We start from the raw sequence: 17,500 nt of genomic DNA, 5'->3' as shown, positions 1-17,500 counted from the left end.
ATCTTACTTAGGAAAAAAAGGAAAGAAAAAACAGGAAAACTCGACATGAAAAAAGAAAAAAAGTAAAAAAAAACAGTGGAAAAGAAAAACTGTAGAAGGTTTGAAGGGAAGAAAATTATAAAAAAGAATGTTACTTGTCTCTTTCTGTACACGAGTGAAAAGGAAAAAAGGAAAGGAAAAACAGGAAAAATTCGACAGGAAAAAAATGTTCACTCCAAATGCAAGTAAGGAAAAGAGAAAGGAAAGAAAATGAAAGAGAAATGTTACTAGTCTCTCTCCACACAGCTGGAAAGGAAAGGGAAAGAGAAGGGAAAAAATAAAAGAAAAGAAAAAGGAAAACAAAACTCGAAAGGAAAACAAGAAGACACCGAACTCAAGCATGGAACAAAGGAAGGAAAATGGTAGGAAAAGAATGTTCCTTGTCTCTCTCTCTATGCAGGTGAAAAGGATACAGGAAAAAAACGAAAAAAATATAAAGAAAAAAATAAGAAAACTCCAAACTCAAGCATGAAACAAAGAAAAGAAAATTATGAGAAAAAAGGAGAGGAAAGAAAATGATAAGAGATAAGAAAATAAAGAAAGGAAGAAAGGAAAATAACTTAGAAACAGAAAGAGAGGAAAAGAAAGAAAATGATAAGGGATGAGAAAAAAAGGAAGGAAGGAGCGAAAATAACTTAGAAACAGAAAAAAAGGAAAAGAAAGAAAATAATAAGATAAGAAAAAAAAGGAAGGAAGGAAAATAACTTGGAAACAGAAAAAGAAAGGGAAAAAAAAAGGCATAAGAAAAAAGAAAGGAAGAAAAGAAAATATCTTAGAAACAGAAAGAAAAAAAAAAGAAATAGAAGAAAAAACTCAACACCTCAGGAACGCCGAGCTCACGAACGGAAAAAGAAGAAAAATAAAAATAAAAAAGTTCCTGCCCAAAGAGATAGACAGAGACAGAAAAAAAATCCTAATCCCCCTGAACATATGCAGGAAAAACCTTCATTAAACTCCTAATTACACGTTTACCCAGCCGAAAAAAACTGCCCGAAACTTTTGCCGGCGTGGAAACTGTTTCATACGCGATTTAATTAAGAGCGAATTCAAAAGCAAGTGAACGCTGCTGTCTGTCGATGCAATTAGGACAACAGCGAATTACGATTGGCATATCAAGCAGAACCCGAAACAAGATGGGCTACGCTGTGAAGGAGGACGGGATTGGTAACAGTAACAGTAGATCTCAATTATCCACAGGCGTTACCATGTCACTCTTTAACGGTGCCGGAGACAGACCAAAGGGGCTATTACACTGGGCAAATTTTCCGTGGATCTTCAGTCAAACCACGATTTCCGCTAGCGTGGTTCTCATTTGTTTCTTGTTATTGCTGCAGATGATGATGGTGAATAATACCGTCGTCCTTCGGTGAAATCTACCGTAGCTTTGGAAGATCGTGGACACGTCAGAAAACCACGGAAATATGAGAACCACGCCAGCGGAAATCGTGGTTTGACTGAAGATCCACGGAAAATTTGCCCAATGTAATAGCCCCTTAACGTTACGAAGAATAATGTGTATGAAAGAGAATGTTGAGGTGTAGAATGTACGATGCAGAGATGAATGATGCTGAATGTAGAATGTAGGGAGAGATGAGAATGTAAATGTAGAGAGAGTATGTATGTAATGTATGTATGTATGTATGTATGTATGTAGATTATGTGTGTCTCCTTTGTTGTAAAAAAAGATAGTTTCCTTTTTTTGTGCCCTTGACTTGTCTCCTTTGTTGTAAGAAAAAAAAGTATAGAATAATCGTGTATAAAGCTGTTCATCTGAAGATATAAACAGTCAACTCCTACAAATGATGAACAGAATAACAACAACAATAACAAAAAAAAAAACCATGAAACTACTTACGGTGAACTTATAAAAAAACAAATAATTTCGCTTTACTGGAGAGATTACGGAAAAGCTAACATTTAACATTAACATAAGCGGATTCATGACGAGATTACGGAAAAGCTAACACTTAACATTAACATATGCGGATTCATGACCACTTGAACCAACACACAATAATTAATTTTAACGAAGATACCAACACACACAATTAATATTAAGCCACTTACGCTAAATTAATATAGATTCGGATGCTAATATGAAGTAGCTATTTTTATTTTACATTATCGAAAATAAATAACGCAGCCTGAACTTAATTAGTGAATGTTTGAATAGATAACTTTGGATTTTAGGAATTATCGAAGCGATGGAGATATTAAAGTACTTATGTAAATTGATATATATGTGGATACGGCACACACACACACACACACACACACACACACACACACACACACACACACATTGATGGGTTCAGATATGTTGCAAAAAGATAGATAGATTGACATAGATAGATAGATTGATAGATGGAGAGATAGTAGTAGTAGTGGTAGTAGTAGTAGTAGTAGTAGTAGTAGTAGTAGTAGAAGAAGAAGTGAATACTACTACTACTACTACTAATAATAATAATAATAATAATAATAATAATAATAATAATAATAATAGCGTGAAGATCGACGCCTTAATTAGCAAAGCTGCATACACATTCGACTTCGTTAGTACAGGTTTACGTACACTCTATTTAATAAGGTGGATCTCTCTCTCTCTCTCTCTCTCTCTCTCTCTCTCTCTTCGCCTCCAACCATTCTTATATGTAAATTTCTACGTTTTTTTCTTTCATTTTACTTTTAATTCTGCCAATGTTAATTTACTCTACTAGAAACACTTTTTTTCTCATCCTATAACATATCCTAACTTGAGGGTGTCTGTTCGTGTGCGTGTGCGTGTGTGTGCGTGTGTGTGTGTGTTTAGGAATCGGAAACTGACGCAAATGAAGTTGGACTGGAAGTAAATTCAGCCTCGGGGAAGTTAAGATAAGGAAAGAAGAGGAAGCAATATTGACGGAGGTGCCGGAGGGAAAGAGAGCGAAAGAGGGAGAGAGGAGGAAAAAAATCAGGCGGGGAAGGAAATGAAGCAGCAAAGAATGGAGAGAGAGTGAGAGGGAGAAAGAGAGAGAGAGAGAGAAGTGAGAGAGTGTGCGATGGAGAGAGGAAAAAAAAAAGAGGAAAAGAAGTTAAAAATGAAAATCAACTCGCCATGGGGAAGGAAATGACTGTGTGTCTGCCTCGGGATATGAGAGTTTAAGTGTGTGTGTGTGTGTGTGTGTGTGTGTGTGTGTGTGTGTGTGTGTGTGTGTGTGTGTGTGAAATAAAAAAAAAAAGAACTAAAAGAGAAATTAAGTGAAACGGATGAGAGAGAGAGAGAGAGAGAGAGAGAGAGAGTGATAAAAAACACTAAGTAATCCACATTCGTTTTACTCTCTCTCTCTCTCTCTCTCTCTCTCTCTCTCTCTCTCTCTCTCTTTTTTTATCTAATTAAACAGAAAGATAAATATTCCTAATCTTTTTTGATCTATTTGAACAGAGAGAAAGATAAATAGAGATAGAAAGATAGAAAGAGAATGACAGACAGACAGACAGACAGACCGACAGAATAAAAAGAAATATCCTCGCCTTCTGTTCAATCACATTTTCCTTCTCTCTTCCAAAACCTGCCAGCCAGTCACTCATTCGTTCGTCCGCTCAGAATGTTGCTTCGTAAAGACACATGAAAATAAATAATACAGTCAGCTTTACCGTGTGTGTGTGTGTGTGTGTGTGTGTGTGTGTGTGTGTGTGTGTGTGCGTGTGTGTTTAGCTAAGTGCTGAAGTGTCCTTGTGTATGCATCCTTGTGTGTGTGTGTGTGTGTGTGTGTGTGTGTGTGTGTGTTTAGTTATTTATGAGTCCAAGAATACACGCACACACATACCGCGAGAGAGAGAGAGAGAGAATGCCGAACGTTATATACATGGAAATTAAATACAAGGTCTCTCTCTCTCTCTCTCTCTCTCTCTCTCTCTCTCTCTCTCTCTCTCTCTCTCTCTCTCTCTCTCTCTCTCTCTCTCTCTCTCTCTCTCTCTCGGGGGTTCAGCATGTCTCAGAAAATAACTTGACCTTTCTCTCGGCCCTGTACCATGAAATCCCTCAAGCCTCTCTCTCTCTCTCTCTCTCTCTCTCTCTCTCTCTCTCTCTCTCTCTCTCGCGCTGACCCATTTTCTCCTGCACTCACACACACACACACACACACACACACACACACACACACACACGCAGAGTAAAGGAGAACGCGACCAAGGGCAAGGCTTCCAACATTCCTTTCCTCTCTCGAAGTTTTGAAGATTTAATAAGAGTGGATCCAGTCTCTCTCTCTCTCTCTCTCTCTCTCTCTCTCTCTCTCCTACAGACACTCACTCTCTCCCCTTCTTAATTTTTCCCCTTTCACCGGCCGTAGAGGAGACCAAAGGGCACTAGACATTGCAGGTACGGTAAAAGGTCACCCTCTCTCCCCCGTACCATAAAGTGGACTCGACCTCTGACGTCACGAGTGTAAACAAACGCTCCGCAGGGACTTTGATGATGATAATAACTTTTCCACGGCCCCGCTTCAGGCCTGTTTCTCCTCCGTCTAGGCTGAGAGAAAGGGAAAGAGAGAGAGAGAGAGCGAGAGAGAGAGAGAGAGAGAGAGAGAGAGAGAGAGAGAGAGAGAGAGAGAGAGAGAGAGGGAAGGGGGGCAGGGGTTAGAGAGAGACACAGGAAGCCTCTTGACACGGCACAAACAAACTCTTAACTATTAAGCTTCTCGGCTCACCGTAGAGAGAGAGAGAGAGAGAGAGAGAGAGAGAGAGAGAGAGAGAGAGAGAGAGAGAGAGAGAGAGAGAGAGAGAGAGAGAGAGAGAGAGAGAGAGAGAGAGAGAGAGAGAGAGAGAGAGAGAGAGAGAGAGAGAGAGAGAGAGAGAGAGAGAGAGAGAGAGAGAGAGAGAGAGAGAGAGAGAGAGAGATGGAAGAGGAGGTGGAGAAGGAGGATTAGGAAATTGAGGAGGAAGGATAAAGAGGAAGACGACGAGGAGGAGGAGGAGGAAGAGGCTTTGAAAGGTTGAAAGAAGGTCAGTTTAGCGCCAAAGGTCCACATCAGCCTTTGAGATAGGGAAGAAAGAGGTTACTGAGGAGAGAGAAAGCGAGCGAGCGAGAGAGGGAGCGAGAGCGAGAGCGAGAGAGAGAGAGAGAGAGAGAGAGAGAGAGAGAGAGAGAGAGAGAGAGAGAGAGAGAGAGAGAGAGAGAAGAGGGAAGAGATAAGAGGGTACTAACTTAAGGAGACAGAGAGAGAAAGGAAGGATGGAAGCAAGGAAAGAAAATAAAGTATAGAGGAAGGAACGGAAAGGAAAAATGCACTTGAGAGGTCAGCTGTAAAGAAACACGAGGGGGAAAAAAAAAGGAAAAAGGAAAAAGAAGAAACTATGAGAAATCGTTATTGGATGCGTTTAAGAAAATATATAGAGAGAAACGAAAGGAGAAAACGCAAAAAAAAAAGAAACAAGAAAAAGGAGAAAAATATGACAAAAGTAAAAACAATGAAGATCTAAGATAGAAAAATTAGAAGAAAAAGATGTTAAGAAAGAGTTGAAGAAAAAGAGGAAACACAGAAACAAGAAAAAGACAAGAAAAAAGAAAGAAAATAAGACACAAGGGAAAACAATGAAGATACAACACAGAAAAAAAATAAAAGAAAAAGATGTTAAGAAAGAGTTGAAGAAAAGAGGAAACAGAGAAACAAGAAAAAGACGAGGAAAAAGGAAAGAAAAATAAGACAAAAGGGAAAAAATGAAGATAAAACCAAAGGATAAATAAGAAGAGAAATATAGAAAAAAACAAAGGAAATAAAAAGAAAAGAAAAAAAAAGAAAAAGAAAGAAAACTTATCAAGAAATTAGTGAAAGAAAACAAAAAAAAGATAACAAAAAAATAAAGAAAAAACGAAATTAAACAAAGAAAACAAAGGAAAAACAAGGAAAAAAACTCATTCAAGAAAGACATCAGCCACTGCGGAGGTCAAGGAAAGGAGGAAAAAGAGGGAAAGTAACTACTGAGTGAGGAAAGGGAAGGAGGAGGAGGAGGAGGACGGATTGATGGTTCGGGGAATTAAAGGGGAGGAGGAAGGTCAAGAAGAGGAGGAGGAGGAGGATGAGAAGGAGGAAGAGAGGGCAAGAGGAGAGAGAGAGGGAGAGAGAGAGAGAGAGAGAGAGAGAGAGAGAGAGAGAAAGATCCAGAGAGTTTCAGCAAAATTTCTTTCTCTCTCTCTCTCTCTCTCTCTCTCTCTCTCTCTCTCTCTCTCTCTCATATAAAAAAGTAATAAAATAGGTTTGGGGGAGAAAATATATAAATAATTAATAGAGAAAGATCCATTTTGTTTCGTTTATAGTCTCTCTCTCTCTCTCTCTCTCTCTCTCTCTCTCTCTCTCTCCGTTTTTTTCCGTTTTTTTTTCCCCTTTTTTCCTTCTATAACTCTGTCCTGTCTTTCTTCCTTCATCTCCCTCTCCCTCTCTCTCTCTCTCTCTCTCTCTCTCTCTCTCTCTCTCTCTCTCTCTCTCTCGAGCTTCCTTCCTCTCACGACTCTCTCCATCTCCCGCTCTTCCTTCCTCCTCTTTGTCCCTCCTTCCTCTCTCTAATCAGACGCCTTCTCGTATATCTCTTTGTGCCCTTTCTCTTTCTTTCTCCTCTTTTTCTCTTCTTTTTTCTCCTCTTTTGTTTTGTTTCCTTTTCTTACGTCTCCCATAGTGTCTTTGTTCCCTTCTTTCTTTCCTTTCGTTTCTTTTCCTTTTTCTTTTCTTCTTCTTTTTCTTTTTCTCTCTTTCTTTCTTTCTTCTTCCCTTGCATTGTGTTGTCTGGCTTCTCTTTTTTTCTCTTTTTTTTTCTCGTCCTGTATCTACTCTTTCTGGCTGTCCATTGTTCCTTATTCTTTCTTTTTTCTTCTTTTCTTCTTCCTCTTTTTCCTTTTTTCTTTGTCTCTTTCATGTTCGTTTCAGTCTCTTCCTTCTTCTTCTTCTCTTTTTATTCTTTTTTTTTTAATTCTTCTTCTCATCCTTGCTTCTAACCTTACTCTTTCACCTCATTCTCATTTTTTCTACCCACTCCTCCATCTCTTCCTTTTCCTCCTTTCATTTTTCATTCTATTTTTCCTTAATTTTCCTTCTTCCACCCTTTTTCCCTCATTCTCCTTGCCTTTCCACAGTCATTTTCCTTCTTCTCCTCTTCCACCACCTTCACCTCCTCCTCCTTCTCCTCTTCCTCTCTTTCTCTATTTTTTCTTGATCTTTCTTCTCCTCCACTTTTCCCTCATTCTCATTACCTTTGCACACTCATTCTCCTTTTCCTCCTCCACCATCATCTCCCCAACCTTCACCTCCTCCTCCTCCTCCTCCTCGACCTCCTCTTTACCCCGAAGTTCACAAATTTGCCAGGACCTTATGGGAGGCTATACAGAAACTTTACCAAGGGATTAAAGTATGCTGGGAGCTCAGGGGAGGTGGGGAGGTGAAGGAGTGGGGAGATAGTGGGTGAAGGGGTGGGAGGTGGTAGGGGTGAGGTTGGTGCGAGGTGGGAGGCGAAGGGAGTAAATGAACCGTGGGGAGTAAAGACCGTAGAGTATGTGAGGATTATTAAGGCATTTTCTTGATTATTTTTTGCTCCTGTTCTTTTTCGTCAGGGGAGGAATGAGACTAGAAAAGGAGAGTAGGATAAAGAGAAAGGGAAAAAGGAGAGGATAGAGGGGCTGAAGAGAAGAGGGAAGAGACGTGGAGAAGAGAAAAAAATGGAAGTGAAATGAAGAGAAACGAGGAGAGAGAGAGAGAAAAGAAGAGAAGTGAAACGAGAAGAGAGAAGGAAAGAGAAAATGAGAGAAGAGAAAAGGAGAAGAGAAAAGAGAAGAGAAGCGTAAGAGAAGAAAAGACAAAAAACGAGCGAAGAGAAAAGTAGAGAAATTAAGTAAGAAGAGAATGTGATATGGTAAAAGAGAAGTGAAGTGAAGATAAATGAGATAAACAAAGGAGGAGTGAAGATAAAAAAAACATAAAATAGATAACAAGAAAGAGAGGATGAGAGAAGAGAAAGGAAAGATAGAGATGAGAAAAGAAGAGAAAAACTCCCCTCCACGCTTCGTCATGGCGGTCTAAGGAACGCAACACATTCGACAAACTATATTCCCTCTAGAGATGACAAATTCTTCTTCCTGAAAGTGGAGGAGGAGGAGGAGAAGGAGGAGGAGGAGGAGGAGGAGGGGCCGGAAGGACTGGAAGTTGAGAGTCTATAGGGAGAGAGAGAGAGAGAGAGAGAGAGAGAGAGAGAGAGAGAGAGAGAGAGAGAGAGAGAGAGAGAGAGAGAGAGAGAGAGAGAGAGAGAGAGAGAGAGAGAGAGAGAGAGAGAAACGATAGAAAGATGAAAGAAGGTAAAGTGAGGCTGGAAAGAAAAGGAAAGGGGAAGAGAAAACAGGAAAGAAAGAAAGGAGGGAGAAAAGAAAGGAAATAGGAGGTAGGGAAATAAAAGGAAGAGGAAGGGGAAATAAACGGTTGAAGAAATATATGGAAGGAAAAGGGAGGAAGGAAATAAAAAAAGAGATATGGAAAGAGAGGAAGGAAGGAAGGAAGGAGGGGAAGGAAAATAGAAGTTATGGATTTATGGAAGGTGGAGCGAAGCGAGGAGAGGAGGAAGATGGAGTGCTGTAGGGGACGAAGGAAGACAGGCAGGAAGAGGAAGGGAAGAAAGGGAAGGGAAGGGAAGAAAGGGAAGGGAAGGGAAAGGAAAGGAAGGGAAGGGAAGGGAAGGGAAGGGAAGGGTGGGGAAGGAAAGGAAAGGAAAGGAAAGGAAAGGGAAGGGAAGTGAAGGGAAGGGAAAGGAAAGGAAAGGAATGGAATGGAATGGAAGGGAAGGGAAGGGAAGGAAGAAGATTTAGGACCAGAATAGAATAGAAGGAAGAAGCAGAATAAAGAAAAGGAAAGGAAAAGATAGAGATATTTAGGGAATGAAAGGAATTTAGAAAGAGGAAAGGGAAGAGAAGGAGGGAGAAAAGGAATAGAAGGGAAATAATGGGAGAACTTAAAAACAGAATGAAGAGGAAAAAAAGAGGAAATGAAAGAGAAGGAAAAGGTTGGAGGGAGGAATTAGGGACGAAATTGAGTTAGGCAGAGGAAAAGAATTAGCAGAAATGGAGAAAAGGAATGGAGAGAAAGAAGAAAGAGGGGAGGAAGAAAAAAGAAAAGGACGAAGAAAGGAATTAGGGAACAAAGTGAGTTAGAGAGAAGGAAGAAAGGAAGGAGGAGGAAGGGAAGGAAAGGGAAGGGAGGTAATGGAGAACAAATGATGTGAAAGGAAGAGGAGAAGAGAGGAAAAGGAGAGAAAGGAAAGGATGAAGAGAGGAATTAGGAACAAAATTAAGTTAGACAGAGAAAGAAAGGAAAGAGGGAGGGAAGGGAGGGAAGGAAAGGACGGAGGAGTTTCAGGGAACGAATGGAGGAGGGAAGAGGGAGGGAGAGAGAGAGGGAGAGAAAGTGAAGATGGGGAACGAATTAGAGAAGGGAAGTGGAAGAAGAGTCTGATGATGAGGGGAAGGAAGGAAAGTACGAATCAGGAGAATAGAAGACGAATGGAAGATTGTGAGAAAGGAAGATATGAAGAAAGAACGAATGAGGGAAATGGAAAGGAATGGAAGAAACTGAGGAAAAAAATAATGAAGGAAGGAAACACGAATGAGGGGAATAGAGAGGAATGGAAAAAATTGAAAGAAAGGAAGGAAGGAAGAAAGTGCGAACGAGGGAAATGGAGGGATGAAAAAAATGAAAGGAAAGAAGGAAGAAAATGGGAATGAGGGAAATGAAGAGGAATGGAAAAAAAAATTAAGGGAAAGTAAAGGAATAATGAAAAAAAGAATAACCAAAAAGAGAAAAGAAGGGAAACAAGGGAAGGGAAGGGAAAGAAAAAGATTGAAAGAAGGAAGGAATAATGAAGAAAAGAATAACCAAAAGAGAAAAAGAGGAAGGGGAAGAAGGGAAGGAAAGGGAAGGAAAAAGATTGGAAGACTAAATGGAGTAGGAGGAGAAAAGAGAAGAAAGAGGAAGGGGAAGAAAATAATAACCAAAAGAGAAAAGAGGAAGGAAAAGAAGGGAAGGAAAGGGAAGGAAAAAGATTAAAAGACTGATTGGAGGAAGAGGAGAAAAGAGAGGAAAGAGAGGAAAAGAAATATATAGGGAAGGAAAGGAAGTTAGAGAGGAAAAGAAAGAGCAGAAATTATCTATCTATCCATCTATCTATCTAATTTATCTCCCTAATGTAGTAGTTCTCCCTTCTCTTCTCTCCCTCCCTCCCTCACCCTGGAAAACCTATTAATCTCCCTTCCATCTAAACATAGCTATTCTCCCTCTCTCTTCCTCCCTCACAATCACCCAAATGTCACCTCTCTCTCCCTCCCTCCCTGAAATAGTCCTCCATAGTTTCCTCCCTCCCTGATCCAATTATATGCTCCGTCTCTCCTCTCGTTCCCACACTTCTCTAATATACTTTCCTTTTCCTGTCTTTCTCTTAACGTGTTCTGCCATTCACTATATCTTTAAGGCTATCACAGTCTCATTCATTCCCTATATCAAAGCCTTTACCACGCATGCCATTCTGGTAGTCCATTCTTCCCTCTCTCACTAAGCCTTTGACACCTCATCTCTCTCTACCTCAGTCATCCTTACATCCTAACCCCGTATCTTCTCTCCCCTGCTACCCCTCTCCCTTACCTCACTAATGGTCTACTGTATCCCTTTTCTACTGAACACTAACGCTATCTATTCTCTTACCCTGTTATCCCCTTCCTTACCTTACAAACAGTACACTCTATCCTTTTTCTACCTCACCTAGCGCCGTCTATGTCCTCACCTGCCTTTCCTTTCCTTAACCTCCCTGGCAAAAGTCTATCCATTTCCTACTTCACTCTAACCTAGTCTCTTACCTTCCCCTTTCACCTTCCTTATAGTCTAGTCTACCCGTTCTCTACCTCACCCATAACGCCGTCTATTCCCTTCCTTTCCATCCCATTCCTTATTTTTTCTATCAGTCTACTCTATCACCTTTCTACCTCTTCCTAACTCCGACTCTCCCTTCTCCTACCATCCCCTTTCTTATCCTTTCTAACAGTTCATTCAGTCTATGCCTTTCAACCTCATTCCCAGCCACCCTAAAATCCATCTCTCCTATTCCACCCTCTCCCTTATACCGCAAACAATTCACGCTATCCTTTCTCTACTCCTCCCTAACGCCATATCTTCTCTCCTGTTCCCCCCTTCAAGGTTCTGCCGGGGCTGTACGTGGGCAACATCAGGGACAGCAAGGACGCCGACCAACTCAAGACCCATAACATCACCCACATCCTCTCCATCCACGACAACGCAAGGAAGCTCCCATGCAACTCCGTAAGTAGAGGTTCCAGCAGAGGTTCGAGCACCGTTTAGAGAAGCAGGGAAGTTGGTCCAGTTATGCGTGTGAGAGTTTTGAGTCGTGCGAAACTTTTTATTAGCTCCGCAAGTAAAAGTTCAGGCACCGTTTAGATATGCAGGGAAGTTGAGGACCCAGTTTTAAGAATGATTTTTTTTTTTTAAGAGTTCTTGTGAGTATAGTTTTGTTAGTTCTGCGAAACTTTTTATTAACTTTGCTTTATAAACTGTCCTCACTTCGCTTCTTTCCTCGTTTGATCGTACCTGTCACACTGCTGGCATATCTCAACACAAACACACACACACACACACACACACACACACACACACACACACACACAGACACTTAGTTACATATATTAATTTTCTTTACATTTATAGTTTTTGGTCTTGTTTCCCTTCTACTCGACGTACACTTCAATTAATTATTAGTATATTGGCTGAGTGGTTAGCGTGCCGGCGCCGCGCCCAGGAGGACACGGGTTCATGTCCCACCGCCGCAGTAAGATGGGATTTTTCAGTCACCGCCAAGTGGCCTAAGACTACCCACACATACTGTCCTGAAGACCATCCACCTATCATCCCGGACTCTAGACTCTCTCTCTAAAGAATGGATCAAAGATGAGCTCCGGGGGGGCAGCATGAACCAAGCAAGGTGGCGCCACTATAAACGCTTGCCCGCGCCATAACGGAGTGGGGCCAACCATCAGACCCAACCAAGAAAGCACACCGGCGCCATAGGTAGAAACGTAAAAAAAAAAAAAAAGACTTCCACGATTCTTTAGGAAGGATTCTGATACTTATACATTTCAACCCTTCACATATACTTGTTTCCAACGGGTGATAGTATGATCCAAACTTATATTCCTTCCCTCCTCCGCTCTTTCTCTCTTGTGGGTGTCATTCCCTACCTTATATTCCCTCCCTCCTTCTCTCTTTCTCTCTTGTGGGTGTCATTCCCTACCTTATATTCCCTCCCTCCTTCTCTCTTGTGGGTGTCATTCCCTACCTTATATTCCTTCCTTCCTTCCGTCCTTCACAACCCACCAATGGACTCTCGTAACCTTACCCCCCCCCCCCCCTCACGCACATCTCCCTTCTTAATATTCTTTACCACTTTACCAAGACAAACATGACATCTCACCAACATAAACATTCCCTCCCTTCCTCTTCTTCTTCTTCCTCTTCCTCCTTCTCCTCCTTCTTCCTCCCTTAGCACACCTTTCTCTCTCACGCGTGTCTCCATTGCCTCTCATTCTCATTCATTCCTCTCTCTCTCTCTCTCTCTCTCTCTCTCTCTCTCTCTCTCTCTCTCTCTCTCTCTCTCTCTCTCCCATTTCGTTATTTCTCCTTTTTCTCTTCTCATTCATTCATTCATACATTCATTCTCTCTCTCTCTCTCTCTCTCTCTCTCTCTCTGACACACACACACACACACACACACACACACACACACACGTAACATCCTCGTCCTTTTGAATAAGTCTCGGAGGGTCGTCCTTTGTTTGACCTCCTTTTGTTTGCTTTGTTTGCATCGCTCTCGTCCTCGCCTCAAGCCACACTTCAGCCTCACACCCACACGCACGCACGCACACACCTACACGGACACGGACACACACATGCACGCACACACTCACACACACATATGCATTCGCTATCCCTGCTTGCCTAGTGCCGTTTCGTTCTGTCCTCTGTATTTAAATTACTCTTTCTTTCTTTCTTTTTCTTTTTTTCTCTCATTCTTTCTTTCTTTCTATCTTTCTTTCTCATTAATTCATTCTTTCTTTCTTTTTCTTTCTTTTTCTCCCTCCTCCCTTCCTTCCTTCCTTTCTTCCTTCCTTACTCTTTCTTTCTCTCATTTTTTCTTTCTTTTATTCTTTCTTTCTTTCTTTCTTTCTTTTCTTCCTTTTTCTCCCTTCCTTCCGTCTTTCCCTCCTTCCTTTCTATCTATCCATCTATCTATCTGTCTATCTATCTTTATCATTCCCATACGCATCCCTTCTTCACTTCCATCTTACTAATGCACCAAAATCATTAAAAAAGACTGACCATTCTCTTCCATACCCTTTACGTCTTAAGTGGCAAACAGCTCTTAAACCAGTCTCTCTCTCTCTCTCTCTCTCTCTCTCTCTCTCTCTCTCTCTCTCTCTCTCTCTCTCTCTCTCTCTCTCCCTTCCTTCCTCTCCCTTCCTTCGCCTTTTCCCCCTTTTTCCTCACCCATTCCTCTCCTTTCCTCCGCCTTTTTTCCCCATTTTCCTCTCCCTTCCTTTCCTTCCTTCGCTTTTCCCCCAATTTCTCCTCCCCTTTCCTCTCCCTTCCTCCCCCTCCCTTTCCTTTCCTTCCCCTCCCCTTTTTCCTCTCCCTTCCTTTGCCCTTTTTCCTCTTTTTCCTCTCCCTCCCTCTCATTTCCTTCCTTCGTTTTTTTTTCCTCTTATTCCGCCATAAGTTTTTGGGACACGACGTAATGGGACACTCCCGGAATTAAATTAGTTAGTTCTTGCATGTAGGAAACGTTCTTTAATTCCCGCTGGAGACACTGGCTATCAAAAGACTTGTTTCTGTCTGTCTGTCTGTCCTGCTCAAGTTGTATGGATAGAATGTGATAATTTTCTTCTTCTCTCCGATGCCAAGACTTATTTTTTCATGCAAGACAAATCTTATCTCACGTATTCCAGCATCTTTTAACTCATCTACACTAACCTTATCTCATCTATACCAGCATCTTCTCACCTCAAGCAACATAATTTCGTCAATATCAACATCTTACCTATACCTGTATCTTTTAATCTATAACAGCCTCCTTTTACCTACTACCATAATCTTACATAATCAATACCAGCAGCATCTCACCTGTATCAGCATCCTTTTATCTATATCATCCTCCTATTACCTATACCAGCATCTCTCATCATCAATACCAGCATCACTTTGTCAATACCTGTATCTCGTCCATACCAGCAATTTCTTACTTACACCAGCATCCTATTATCTTTTATCAGCATCGTTTAATTTATATCAGCATCTTCTTTCCTAAGCCAGCATCATTTCTCTCTCCTCCACAACGAACACAGCTCCCTCACACCATCACTGCTTCGCCTTGCTTTCATCTCGAACCCTCAAACACTCGCACGAGCGTACCCAAACTGATCCCACATCTGTCCAACACACCCATGTATTCCCACACCAACCCTTACTTACTCCACACAGAGCCACCCACAGTAAGACCATTCCTATTCGGTACTACATAATATACCCAGTCAGTTTTAAAATCACAAAGAAAACGGTTGCAGGTTGACCCCAAAAGGAAATCGTAACAATTTTTCTGCAGTTAGCCTTAAAATGATACAAAGAAAACGACTCCAGGTTGACCCCAAAACATATAACATTCTTTTCTGCAGTCACCCTTAAGATCATACAAAAGAAAACGCCTCAAAATGCCAAAAACAGGTCACATACCCATCCACCCCCAAAGCCACTCCCATCCCTACCCATGTCACTTCACACCCATATTAGGTAACTCAACACCATCTCTCTATCCTTGTCTGTCTCAAAATCATCCACATCTCTTTCTCTCCCTCCCTCTCTCTATCAAACTCAACCCTCTCTCTCTCTCTCCGTCTCTCTCAAACCTATGTCTCTCTCTTCTTCCCTCTCTCTCTCTCCAACTTGACCCCATCTCTTTCTCTCCCTTTCTCTCAAACTCAACCCCATCTCTATTTCCTTCTGTCTCCCTTTCTTTCTTTCTCCTCCTAGTCTATTAACGTGGCCTTGTTTGGGTTCCAGGATAACACAAACTCACTCACTCTCTCCCTCTTTCTCTTTTTCTCTATCAAACTCAACCCTATCCCTCTCTCTCTCCCTCTCTCACACTCAAACCCATCACTTCCTTCCTCTCCCTGTCTCTCTCCCTTTCCCTTCCTCCCTCTTTCTTTCTCCCTCTTTCGAACTCAACCGTATCTCTTTCTCCCCTCTCTCTCACAGTCAAACCCATCACTCCCTCCCTCTCCCTGTCTCTCTCCCTTTCCCTTCCTCCCTCTTTCTCTATTGACCCGGCCGTGTTTTCGTTCCAGGACAAGGAGTATCTATGTATCACCGCCTCGGACTCGCCCGGCCAGAACCTTATGCAATACTTTCCCGCCTGCAACGACTTCATCCACACGGCCAGACTCAAGGGAGGGGCCGTGCTCATCCACTGGTGCGTGTCTGTGGCTGTGTGTGTGTGTGTGTGTGTGTGTGTGTGTGTGTGTGTGTGTGTGTGTGTGTGTGTGTGTGTGTGTGTGTGTGTGTGTGTGTGTGTCTGTGGCTGTGGCTGTGTCTGTGGCTGTGTGTGTGTGTGTGTGTGTGTGTGTGTGTGTGTGTGTGTGTGTGTGTGTGTGTGTGTGTGTGTGTGTGTGTGTGTGTGTGTGAACCGGAGCGAGGGGCAATTATGGTTCGTTTTCTTTTTTTACCTTCCCGGTTTTTTTTAATTCGTGGAATAAGGGGAGACTTAAGAAGATGAGGTCTCGGTATGGTGGGCTGATTGAGTCTTTATCGTGGTGTGTGTGTGTGTGTGTGTGTGTGTGTGTGTGTGTAAGTAGGTAAATTTGTTTCTTGCAGAGTTAGAACCAAAAGCAAGATCAAACTATAGGCAACCTTTTTCTGCAGTTACCCTTGAAAATTATATATATAAAAAAAAAAAAAAAAAGGTTTCACGTCGACTCCAAAGCAGGTCATAATATCTTTTTCTGCAGTCAGTCTTAAAATCACAAAGAAAATGGTTCCAGGTTGACCCCAAAAGCAAATCGTAACAATTTCTCTGCAGTCAGCCTTGAAATTACTCAAAGAAAACGATTCCAGGTTGACCCCAAAACATATCATAACATTCTTTTTTGCAGTTACCCTGAAGTTCATACAAAAGAAAACACCTCAAAATGCCAAAACAGGTCACATTTTCTTTTTGCAGAGTTAGCCTTAAAAATCATATTAAAAAAACGATTGCAAGTTGACCCCAAAACATATCATATTCTTTATTGCAGTCACCCTGAAGATCATACAAAAGAAGACCCCTCAAAATACATAAACAGGTCACATTTGTTTTTGCAGAGTTACCCTTAAAAATCATACAAAGAAAACGGTTCCAGGTTGACCCCAAAACATATCATAACATTCTTTTTTGCAGTTACCCTGAAGTTCATACAAAAGAAGACCCCTCAAAATACATAAACAGGTCACATTTGTTTTTGCAGAGTTAGCCTTAAAAATCATACAAAGAAAACGGTTCCAGGTTGCCCTCAAAGTAGGTCACAGCATGAGGTCGTGAAAGGACAGAGTGGAGACCCGGGAAAGACGCCGCGCTGGTCTCGTAACAATGCAAATATTCCACGCCGCTACTAAACGGCCTCACATAAGAACGCCATTACTGTAATCACCCTCATCACCACCACCACAACCACCATCACCACCACCATCACCACCACCACCAACAACAACAACATCATCCTCACTATCGCTGTCACTTTCATGGCCCGATTATTTTACTTTCTCCGCTTCCTGTCTGTTTTTCTTGCTCCTTTTCCTTCTTCTCTTTCTCTTCCTACTCATTTTCCTATTTTTCTTTTTTGTGGTCTTCCTTTTCATTCTCATTGTTCTCCGTTTACTTCTCCTACTCTTCGTCTTTTTCTTCCTTCTCCTCCTCCTCCTCTTGCTCCGTTTCATCCTCCTCGTTCTACTTTTTAACGACCTGCATTATTTTTTTCTCCTCCTCCTCCTCTCTTTCTCGCCTGTTTTCTTCCCTTTCTCGTCCCTCTCCTCTTCCAACCCCTCATTATCTGCTCTCCCATCCTTTTCTCCTCCTTTTCCGCTATCTCCTCCTCCTCTTTCTCTTCCTCCACCACTAATATCACCTCCATAATAAACACACACACACACACACACACACACACACACACACCGTATCTTAAGCTCACCCAAAAACCACCATACACGCCCCATTTCGTCCACCTTGCTTTCTCAACTTCCTCGTCCTCTCAGCCTCCCTTCCTCCCTCTCAGTCTTCCTTCCTCCCTCAGCCTGGCGGGAATGTCTCGGTCGGTGACGGTGGCGGTCGTCTACGTCATGTGCGTCACGTCCCTCAGCTGGCGCGACGC

At 41.9% G+C, this 17,500-nt stretch overlaps 1 protein-coding gene and 1 long non-coding RNA gene across 3 annotated transcripts in view; one reads left to right on the top strand and one right to left on the bottom strand.

Annotated features, from left to right (window-relative positions):
• Nucleotides 1–17,500, bottom strand: part of LOC127005636 (uncharacterized) — a 91,141-nt gene that overhangs the window by 47,969 nt on the left and 25,672 nt on the right. The gene's annotated exons all lie outside the window — the stretch shown is intronic.
• The window catches only part of LOC127004600 (serine/arginine repetitive matrix protein 2-like), a 69,240-nt gene that overhangs the window by 32,426 nt on the left and 19,314 nt on the right, over nt 1–17,500 (top strand). For both annotated transcript variants that reach the window (XM_050872584.1, XM_050872676.1), the window contains 3 exons: nt 11,232–11,354; nt 15,446–15,570; nt 17,423–17,500. The exon at nt 17,423–17,500 is cut by the window's right edge and continues 94 nt beyond it. In XM_050872584.1, the coding sequence (XP_050728541.1) occupies nt 11,232–11,354; nt 15,446–15,570; nt 17,423–17,500 (326 nt within the window). The remainder of the gene's footprint in view (nt 1–11,231; nt 11,355–15,445; nt 15,571–17,422) is intronic.

This window comes from Eriocheir sinensis, chromosome 1, assembly GCF_024679095.1.
Source record: "Eriocheir sinensis breed Jianghai 21 chromosome 1, ASM2467909v1, whole genome shotgun sequence".
Classification (NCBI taxonomy): domain Eukaryota; kingdom Metazoa; phylum Arthropoda; class Malacostraca; order Decapoda; family Varunidae; genus Eriocheir; species Eriocheir sinensis.
Note: the sequence above shows the minus strand (reverse complement) of the source record. Positions and strands in the feature narration are given on the sequence as shown.